General features: G+C 47.0%; 1 protein-coding gene across 1 annotated transcript in view; it reads right to left on the reverse strand.

Moving 5' to 3' along the window:
• The window catches only part of NLRP1 (NLR family pyrin domain containing 1), a 30,301-nt gene extending 21,056 nt beyond the window's left edge, over nucleotides 1–9,245 (reverse strand). The window contains exons 1-5 of the mRNA XM_057716884.1: nucleotides 9,090–9,245; nucleotides 8,370–8,672; nucleotides 7,256–7,429; nucleotides 5,360–5,524; nucleotides 81–1,710 (exon numbers count right to left, since the gene is read on the reverse strand). Coding sequence (XP_057572867.1) covers nucleotides 81–1,710; nucleotides 5,360–5,524; nucleotides 7,256–7,429; nucleotides 8,370–8,652 — 2,252 coding nt within the window. The 5' untranslated portion in view covers nucleotides 8,653–8,672; nucleotides 9,090–9,245. The remainder of the gene's footprint in view (nucleotides 1–80; nucleotides 1,711–5,359; nucleotides 5,525–7,255; nucleotides 7,430–8,369; nucleotides 8,673–9,089) is intronic.
• Between the last annotated feature and the right edge of the window lie 1,854 nt (nucleotides 9,246–11,099).

Raw genomic sequence — 11,099 nt, forward strand, 5'->3', positions numbered from 1 at the left:
GCTTAGTGAAAGTGTCTCCAGTGCCCAAGACAGAGGAACCAACAGAGGAGCTGGAGAGAAGAGAGGGTGGGAGTACTCACAGCACTGCACCGGGGGGCCTCTGTGCTTGTGCCTGCTGTCCACTCTCATTCAGTTGAAGCCTCTTCACGTGGCAGCAGAATCGAAGGCAGAAAGTGAACACGAGGAGCTCCATGCCGGTTTGGACACACATCCTTGTTCCTTGGAAATGGGCCATCGCTTGTGTCAGGAACTCCTCATCCTGAATCTCGTACAAACAGTGAAGCAACTGCAGAGAGTATAGCTTCAGGGAGGAACACTCACCCTGGACTTCCAGTTCAGCCCACCACAGCAATTCCCGCTTTCTCTCCCGAGACAGCTGGCAGTGGAAAATGTTCTCCATCTCTCTTGTCCCCTGCTCACTCAAAAGGCCAAATAAGAAATGCATGATCGGTGCCCCAAACAGGCTATGTCTCCCATATACTTCTAGCAACGTTTTCACACTTCCAGTGCTGTCAGGGTGATCACTTTTCTCCTCCGTGTCCCCTAAGGCATAGGACATGGCTGCAAAGAACTCCTGGAAACACAGGTGAATGAAGCTGTAGCTCAGAGAGGTGGGATGCTTTTGAAGAACACCCATCTTTATGAGAGTGGAGATGCTGGCCTCATCTAACCTGTGCTTCGTGAGATCCCCTGGACTGAACACAGTCTTTCCTTGCCAGATACCCTCAGCAGCTAGAGAGCAGAAGCTCCTCAAATGAGTCCCAAGGGGCTGAGCTGGGAGAGCCTGGGAAAGGTAGTGCAGATAGAGGGCTGTAGTGGTTGGTGACGTCAGTGAGAGTTCTCCCCCCAATTCCATCTGCTGCTTCAGGCAAGTGCAGGCCAGCCAGGACACCAAGGGTGTGAGACACAAGGTCAAGAGTGCTTGGTTTGATTCAACCAAGCTAAAGGCTCTAATTGCTTGGCTTTCATCTGTGAAATATTTGTAGAAATATTCCTTCCTGGAAGACTCAGAGAACCCCAGGACCTCCACCCAACGTGGTCGCTTCAAAGAAGGAATGAACTTCTGCAGAGCTGTGGTCCGAGCTGTGATCAACAAGGATGCCTCGGGAAGAATGGTTTTCTCTAGCAAACTGGCCAGTAGCGTCTGCACTGGCTGCTGCTGGCTCCAGTGCAGACAGAGTTCAGCCCTCTGCTCCTCCAAGACCCATTTCAGTTCATCTAAACCATCGAGGATGAAGAGCAACTTCTCTGGCTGAGATAGGATCTGTCCAATGGGAACCCCAGGGGCAGCCCTGTCTTTTGTGATGAGTTCAATGAGACTCATCACCTTGGACTGGACCAGCTCTCTGCAGTTGAAGTAGAAGACATGCTGGAAGTGGTCCCTGTACAGCTGGCCCTCCTCCCAGGCTCCTCTCACCTGCCTGGCCAGTGTTGATTTCCCAATTCCAGCAACCCCATGCACTATGACTGTGCGAGGCCCCTCCTGGGTACCGAGGTCTGAGCCAAATAAGTCTCTGACTTCAATCAAATGTCCTTGATCCTCTACCACCCTGTGATCCCAGCTTCCCCTGGCCAGGGGCTCATGGCCTCTGGGGTAAGATCTGTGTAGAAGTAGCAACTGTGTGAATTTTTGGTGCAAATCTTCATTTTTCCATGACTGTGTGGGGCAAGGCCTCTCTCTCCTTTGGTTCTGGTATATCTCTCTGGTTCCTAAGTAAGGGAGGGAAAAATAGAACATAAAGGTATAGAATAGATTTGTTCATTTGTCTCTTCCTTCCATCATTCACCAACTGTTTTATGCAGCTCCTCAAGCCACATTCTGTGCTGGTCGCTGGTACAGAAATAAAGGAAACAGAGACTAGAAGAACAGTAAAAGGCCAGTGAAATAAGGAGCTGATTTTTTGAAAAGATAAACAAAACTGACAAATCTTTAGATAGACTAAGCAAAAAGAAGACTCAAATATATAAAACCAGAAAGAGGAGACATTACAACTGAAACTGCAGAAATACAAAAGATCATAAGAGACGAATAATTATAGGCCAACAAATTGGATAACCTAGAAGAAATTGATAAATTCCTAGAAGCACACAACATACTAATACTGGATAATGAAGAAATAGAAAAATTGAATGGATCTATAGCTATTAAGTAGATTGAATTAATAATTAAAAATCTAAACAGAAAAGCCCAGGACCAAATGGTTTCACTATTTAATCCCATGAAACATCTAAAGAAGAATTAATGATAACTCTTCTCAAACCCTTCCAACAAATAGAAGAGGAAGGAATGCTTCCAAAATCATTTTTTGAGGTCCACTTTAACTTGATACCAAGGCCAAACAAGGATACTACAAGAAAAGTATAGGCCAATATCCCTTATGAACATAGATGCAAAAATCCTCAACAAAATACTAGCAAACCAAATTTAACAGCATATTAAAATGATCATACACCATGATCAAGTGGGATTCATTCCTGGGATGCAAGGATGGTTCAACATACACAAATCAATAAATGTGATATGTTGCATTAATAGAATACAAGATAAAAATCATGATCATCTCAATAGATGCAAATTTGACAAAATATAGCATTCTTTCATGATAAAAACTCCTCTCCTCTATTAACAAATTGGAAATATAAGGAACATACTCAACATAATAAAGGCCATATGTGACAAGCCCACAGCTAACAGCATAGTCAGCTGTGAAAGGTTGAAGCTCTTCCTTTAAGATCATGAACAAGACAAAGATGCCTGCTCTCACCACTCCTATTCACAATAGTACTGGAAGTCCTAGCCAGAGGAAATAGGCAATAAAAACAAATGAAGGTTGGGACTTTCCTGATGGTGCAGTGGTTAAGAATCCGCCTGCCAATGCAGGGGACACGGGTTCGATCCCTGGTCTGGGAAGATTCCCACATGCTGCGGAGCAACTGAACCCACGTGCCACAACTACTGAAGCCTAAGCACCTGGAGCCTGTGCTCTGCAGCAAGAGAAGCCATCACAATGAGAGGCCCACAATGAAGAGTGGTCCCCACTCTCCGCAACTGGAGAAAGCCCACACAGGAACGAAGACCCAGCACAGCCAATAAATTAAAAAAAAAAAAAAAAAAAAAAAGAAGGCGTCCAAATCAGAGAGAAGTAAAATTGTCTCTGTTTGCAGATGACTGATCTTACATATAGAAAATCCTAGACTCCACACAAAAAAAACCTGTTTAAACTAATTAATAAATTTAATAAAGCTGTGGGATACAAAGTCAACATACTAAAATCAGTTGCATTTCTTTACATTAACACTGAACTATCTGAAAAAGAAATAAAGAAAATAATCCTATTCACAATAGCATCAAAAACAATAAAATACTTAGGAATAAGTTTAAACAAGGAGGTAAAAGACCTGTACACAGGAAACTATAAGATACTGATGAAAAAAACTGAAGAACACAAGTAATGGAAAGATACTCATGTTCTTAGATTGGAAAAATTAATATTGTTAAAATGTCAGACTACCCAAAGTGGTCTGTAAATTCAATGCAGTCTCTATCAAAACTCCCATGGCATTTTTTTCAGAGAAATAGAAAATATAATGCTAACACTGCTATGGAAACACAAAAGATCCTGTGCAGCCAAAACAGTCTTGAGAAAAAAAGAACAAAGCTAAAGACATCACACTTTCTGATTTCAAACTTTATTAGAAAGCTATAGTAATCAAAACAGTATGGCACTGGCATAAAAACAGACACATAGACCAATGGAACAGAATCAAGAGCCCAGAAATAAACCCACATATAGATGGTCAACTAATAGTTGACAAGGGAACCAAGAATACTCAATAGGGAAAGGATGATCTCCTTAATAAATGGTGTTGGGAAAACTGAATATTAACATGCAAAAGAATGAAACCAGACCACTGTCTTACACTACTCACAAAAACTCAAAATGGATTAAAGGCTTAAATGTGAGATCTGAAACCATAAAACCTCCAGAAGAAAACAAGGCAAAAGCTCCTTGATAATTGGTTTTGACAGTGATTTTTTGGATATGACACCAAAAGCATAAACACTAAAAGTAAAAATAAATGAATAGGACTACACCAAACTAAAAAGCTTCTGCACAGCAAAAGAAATGATCAATAAAGTGAAAAGGCAACCTACAGAATGGCAGAAAATGTTTGTAAATCATATATCAGATAAGGGGTTAAAATCTAAAATATATGAGGAACTCACTACAACTCAATAGCAAACCCCAAATAATCCAATTTATGGAATTCCCTGGTGGTCCAGCGGTTAGGACGCCATGTTTTTACTGCTGAGGGCCTACATTTATCTCCCTTTTTTCCCTGGTTGCTATGATGCTCAGAATCAGTTGATGTTTTATTATAGCAACTAATTAGCCCTCTTGGCTTTCATACTCACTTCTTCATTTTTAAGATTATTGCTTTTGTATGTTTCTGTAAGATGCCTCTTACATCTTACATAATTGTTTCTTCTTTTCTTTCTTTCCTTCCTCCCTCTCTCCTTCCCTCCCTTGCATCCTTCCTTCCTCCTTTCCTTCCTTCTTTCATTCTTTCCCTGAATAGGAAGTGGTGTGACTGATTAACTCAGGTGATCCATTTTGAACCTGGGTCACATTTTAGGACCATGAATTCTGCAAGTATATTCCCATCTGTGTGCAGAAGGAATCCTTTTAACTAAACATCTCTCAGACTTCAAAAGGGGCAGCTCTTAGCATTGAGATCAGTGGTAAGGAGATGCCTCAGCTGTGGCTAAGATCACAGCATTAGGAGCCTGTGTTCTTGTGACTGTCCTTGTTGTTCAGATGGCAGAGGCCAGCAGAATGTTAAAGGTGTGGGTAGTGGTGCTAGAGAGAGTGGAGGCTGAATTCCATCTCTGCCAATCTAACTGAAATGTTATCTTTTTGAGCCTCAGTTTTCTTATCTCCAAGGTGGAATAATAACAATATCCATCTCATAGAGTGGCTGTGAAATTTAAGTAGACTGTGCAAACAAAGCACTGGGCTCAGAGCCTGACACAGAGAGCGTGTCCATGTGGCTTGTTCTAGGCTGTTTGGGGGCTGAGGAGCTCAGTGGAAATTGAATCTTTCTCTTCTGACTCTAGGCCAGTGCCCTGTCCACTACACCAGATGATGTGTCTCCTGTACTGGATATACACCTGCATGTTAATTTCCAGGGGCCTCCTGGAAACAGTGCCTTAGCCGGATGTAGAGACTCCAGCAGCAGGATTTCTAGAGAGAGGTCTCAGATGTTTGCAAGACCCTCTCTGTTTGGTCTGCCAACCTGGCCCCCATCTGTGTCTTTGTCTCACCCACCCCCTTCCAAAAGTTCAGCAGGGCCTTACCTGTGCATCTGTTTCCACATGCACTTGCCACAGGCAACACCGTCCCAGGAGCCTCCTTCTTTCCGGGCTCTGGGCTGGGTTCCCAGATTCTTAGCACTGCTGTGGATGTGGGGTCATTGGGTAATTCTTGGCTTGGTGACTCATGGTCTGGGGAACTTGGGAAAGCTTGGGAACAGAGCGAGGCAGGGTGTTTTGGGGGGAAACAACAGGAAAGAAATGACCATTTACTGAGCATCCATTTTATTTCAGGCGCATACATTTATTTTATTTTATTTTATATATTTTAAGAACTTTTATTGAGATATAGTTGACATACAATAAACTGCATATATTTAAAGTGTAAAATTTGGTATTTTTTTCTTATTAATAATGTATATATGGCAATCCCAATCTCCCAATTCTTTCCCCCCCAACCCTCCCCACTTTCCCCACTTGGTGTCCATATGTTTGTTCTATACATCTGTGTCTCTATTTCTGCCTTGCAAACCAGTTGATTTGTACCATTTTTCTATATTCTGCATATATGTGTTAATATACGATATTTGTCTTTCTCTTTCTGACTCACTTCACTCTGTCAGGCTGATATATTTTAAATTCTCACAAAAATCCTGTGAGATGGGTATTGGTAATCCAATTTTTAAAATCATAAAGATAGAGATACAATTTTATTATCTTACTAGCTGCTCTGAAACATCTATCAGGTAGAAAGATTTTGATAAAACACTTGGGTGGGGTTAAATTGCCCATTTCAAATAATGACAAATAGTTACTAAGTGGCATTCTAAGGAGATGGGTCCTTTTTATTACCAGGCACTGTTTTGTTAGGCAGTGAAACTCAGGGTATGCAAGTTGGGGGCAGAGGGGAATTGCTCTGAGTCTTCAACAAGGGAAGAGCCAGTGAGACTGGGTACTGCATGGGGGAAGGGCAAGAGAGAAGAAAGCTGGTGGGGGCACAAGACGGTACATTTGTGGGCAGGGAGATGTGAACATTCTAACTCTTTCCTTCTACAACATCTTGTAGAGTCTACATCATGCACTTGAACTTCTATGCAAGTGGATTTTTTATTGCAGAGTTCAAAAATGTACAAATTCTGTACTGTGGGGTGGGGGTGGTATGCAGAGTGAAAGCTGAGTAGTATGAAGAATCAGATGAGGAAATTGAGACACAGGGGAATGAAGCTTGTGACCATCACTGCTGGGACTTGGGAGTGGAGGGGTGAGAGTAGGCAAAGAAGGAAGGGAAAGCGAGAAGATGGATGGGGAAGTTGGGGGGAGGGACCCTCACAAAGCAGCAGCAGGTGGAGGGAGAAGTCACTGCACCAGGAATGGGTAGTTTTAGGTTCCAGCCCTGGCTCTGTCTCCAAATGCTGTGTGAGCTTGGACTTTGATGCCAGGATGAGAAGGGGAAGAGGCCAGGGTGTGGCTGAGGTTTGCAGCCTGGGTGACTCAGGATGGCAGAGGCCAAAATAAGAGAAGTCAGGAGAAGGAACTGGCTTAGGCTGAGGAATGAGCCTACCCTTCTCTTGGTGTTTATCTGGAGAACAGAGTCCTCCTTGGAACTTTCTAAACTGCCCTGACCCCAAGGATCTTCAGAGTCCACCAAGATTGTGATCTGAGCTCTGCCTGGGCAAGGATCATGTCACACGTGGCACCAGGCTGGGTGAGATTCACTGCCTGGCCTGCATGGGTCTCGGTTTCCTCATCTGTCAAATGGAGGGAGTGCAATCTCAGCAGTGGAATGTTCCTGAAAGATCATTTCTAGGCCTACGGCACCCACCACCCTGGCTCCTCTGTCCTTCTGTAGTTCCCTCCGCCCAGGTCCCCGTGGAGCTACAGGCCCACTGGCTGCCTCAATGCCCCGCACAGGGCCCCTTGGGCCAACCCAGCAAGCCTCACCGTTCCAGTTACGTCCAGATGAGCAAAATTGAGATCTCCAATTCCTTCTCTCTGAGTCTGGGTGGAGCGCTGGGAGCTGAGAGCTGCAGAATTCCAGCACCTCGGTGGAGGTGGGCCAGCTGGGGGACTCCAGGTTGGGTGCACTTGGGGAGTAGGGGAATGAGGGAGGTTGGGCTGTGGGGAGCAGATAGACAGGTTGGAGGCTTGCCAGGGGAGAAGGGCAGGAGGCAGGGGGCTGAAGCCTGGCTTCTTCAACCAAGAAGAACCAAGAGAGGTCTCCTGTCTCAACCAAGAGAGGTCAGGAGGGCATCCCTTGTAGCCTGCCCCTTGTTGGAGAATGACCTCCTGACGTCGCTGGATAATACGTCCTGATCTGGGGTGCAGAAAATTTGCATCTCTGTCCTGGCTGTATTTCTACATCCACACGTAAGTTGCGTGTCCTCGGCTCTCCCCTGTGGGGCTATGAGCCTCTGCCTCCCGGGGCTGCTAATTAGTAATACAACAGCAGGGGCGGCAGCAGCAGCAACACAGCTCCGATTTTTCGAGCACTTACTGGGTCTTAGACTTTGTACCAAATATTTAACATGGATTATCTCGCTCACCCTCATGTAGTCCAAGGAAGCAGGCTCTTACTCTCCCATTTTACAGATGTAGAAACAGAGGCAGAGAGCAGTGAAGTGACTTGCCCAGTGTGGTAGTGCCCGACTCCCAAGTCTGTGCTTATAACACAAGGCCAGGCAAGTGCCGCTTAGGAGCCCTGACCCTCCCGTCCACTGTCCTTCTGAATGCCAGCCTCCTCCCTCTCTGGCCCTCTGAGCACTCCTCCCAGGCCCTGGGAGGACCACATGGGGTCTTAGGAATGCACTTGGCTAGAAGAGGAATCCAGCAAGCCCCTTACTCTACCTTCCCCGCCCCCGGCAAACCTGGGATTCAGCAAGCCGCACCCCTCCCCCCGCCCCTATCCGCCCCAGCAATCCTCTTACCTGCAGGCTGGCCTAGGCCTGGATCCCCCCCTGACAGGGCAGTCCCAAGTCACTGCCCAGAGGAAGGTCTAGGGGCTTCCCTGGTGGGGGGCCAGAAGATCCACAGCAGACAGAGGGAGCTTTGTACTCACCTGACATCAAGGCCGCCTCTGCACAGGCCTGGGCGCACAGCCTGCTCAGGCCCATCTGGTCCCAGGTGCGGATGGCCAGGTCCCAGGCCTGCTGCTCCCCGTACTGAGCCACCAGGCGTGAGGCCACCTCCACGCCACTCGCCTTCTCTGGTTGAGCCAGGGCCACCCTGGGAGTGTGACCTCCGGGCTCCTCAGCAGGCAGCCGAAGCTGAAATTCCTTCAGCTGCTCCTTCTTCATTTCCTCCAAGTACCAGGCCAGCCGCCTCTGGGCTTCGCCGGCCATCGCTGCCCAGCAGGGAGGGCCTTGGGGATGATCATGGGGGAGGGGGTGGATGTTGGGTGGTGAGGTGGGGTCAGGCAGGCAGAGAATAGCTGTCTCCCTTGACCCCTGCCCATGCAGGACTCCCATGGGGGATCACTGCTCTTGGCCTGGTAAACTCCTATTCAGCATTTAGAATTCAGTTTTGTAACCCCCAGGGCATCTGCCAATAGATGGTGTTGGGAGAAGGAACGGGAAAGGGAGTGGTAGGAAAAGCCATAGGAAGGAGGGGCCCAGAGGGGGCTCCCCACTCTGTGGGCAGCTCAGCACTCAGCTAGTAAACTTTGGAGACACTGGAAGAAGTCAGGTTCCTGGGGGTGCAGGGGTGGGGCACGAGGCCAGGTGGGAGAGTGCAGGGGCAGGGATGGGAGGGTGGTGGGTGAGATACGTGGGTTACTCACTGGTCTGTGCTCTTTGAAGCTTCCTTCTCCTGGGACCCAGACTCCTGGGCCCAAGCTTTGAGCTGTGAGGGGGACAGGTGGGGTAGGGGGAGAGGCGGACAGAGACGGGCTTTCAGAGCTAAGGGTTGAGCTCAGAGCTGTCTACCCTCCGGTCTCTTCAGGTCTCTCCAGGCCCTGGGGCACTGACCAGGGAGAACAGCCCTCACCCAGCCAGAGCAGGAACAAAAGTCACCAAGAGGAACCACATGGGTGTGTAGCCACGGAGGGAGGGGGCAGGACAGGCATCGTTTGCAGCCTCTCAGTTTTCGGGGCTTCCTGAGAGAACACACCAGGGTGTGTGTTCCAGGCCCAGGAGGACTCTCCACTTTGTGGGCAGCTCAGCCCTCAGCTAGTAAACATTGGCTTCTGAAAGCGGAAGGGCCCTGCCTCATTGTCGCAAATCCAGGCCTCTGGGGAACAGGCGGGGGCTTTCTTCCTCTTTTGTAGGCTCTGAAGAGGTGCTGTGTGATCGTTTCTGGAGAAGCCTTGATTTGACTCGGGCTGAAGGCACGCAGGCCTAAGGATCTTCAGCCCCCTGCTCACCTGGACCCTGACTCCTTGTGTGGATGACTCATTTCTCTGAGCCTCAGTGTGCTCACCTGTCAAATGGGACATTGTAGGTTTGCAAAGAGGCTCGAATGAAATAAAAGCTCTTAGTAACCTTTAAAAATGTTATATAACCCCCCCCAAAATAATAAATAAATAAAATTAATAAAAAAATGTTATATAAATGTTAGTTTTTTTTTTCCCCAAATGGCCAATAAGCACAGTAGAGGACCCTGAGACCCTTCGTGGTGAGAGGTATTGCCTGGAAGAGGGGTGTTTTTTTTTTCCCCCTCCTGACACCAACTCTCTGGACACCAGGGGGTCCTATAACTCAATTCACTTCTGACATTAACTACCTGGAGTTAGTGAAGACCCCACAGTTGAAGGGCTCAGTCCCACAAGACCGCCCCTACTTCAGATGCCATGGGGTGCCTGGAGTTCTCTACTTTTCTGTCTGGAGAAGTCCCCAGGACACCCCCTCAGGTTTGATCCTTTGTTGGAACAACTCATAGGGCTCAGGAAAACAATGTACTTATCGGTTTCCTACAAAGGATACAGCTCAGGAACAGCCAAGTGGAAGTTGATGGAAGTGATGCACAGGGCAAGGTTAACAGGTTTTTAGGGAGGTTCCATTACGTAGGTACGCTGATTACATCATTGGCCTTTATCCCTGGAGACTGGGACCATGCTGGGACCAGCCCCCATTCTGACGTGATCTAGGGCCCCCCAGCCCTGTCTCCTCACTAGCACACAAAACACTTATCACATGGAGGTTCCAAGCGTTTTAGGAGCCATGTGCCACAAACTGGGGACAAACACCAAATATTTCTTTATTTATCAAAAATTAAAAAGAATTTATTGGCTGCGTTGGGTCTTCGTTGCTGAGGCGGGCTTTCTCTCGCTGCAGCAAGTGGGGGCTCCTCTTGGTTATGGTGTGAGGGCTTCTCGTTGCGCTGGCTTCTCTTGCTGTGGAGCACGGGCTCTAGGCACGCGGGCTTCAGTAGTTGTGGTGCACGGGCTTAGTTGCTCTGTGGCATGTGGGATCTTCCCGGACCAGGGATCATACCCATGTCCCTGCATTGGCAGGCAGATTCTTAACCACTGTGCTGCTAGGGAAGCCCCTATCAACTTCCTTAAAAAAATTTTTTTTTAATTGGGGTGTAGTAGATTTACGATGTTGTGTTAGTTTCAGCGTACAGCAAGGTGAATCTGTTATACATATATACATATATACATATATATCCACTCTTGTTTTAGATTCTTTTCCCATATAGGCCATTACAGAGTATTGAGTAGAGTTCCCTGTACTATACAGTAGGCCCTTGTTAGTTATCTATTTTATTATTTTTATTATACCATGAGGGGGTTTCTAGAATCCTGGGTAACATGGAAGACCCCAGGTCTTGGAGGCCAAGGCCAGGCAGA

The sequence above is a fragment of the Hippopotamus amphibius genome, chromosome 17, assembly GCF_030028045.1.
Source record: "Hippopotamus amphibius kiboko isolate mHipAmp2 chromosome 17, mHipAmp2.hap2, whole genome shotgun sequence".
Classification (NCBI taxonomy): domain Eukaryota; kingdom Metazoa; phylum Chordata; class Mammalia; order Artiodactyla; family Hippopotamidae; genus Hippopotamus; species Hippopotamus amphibius.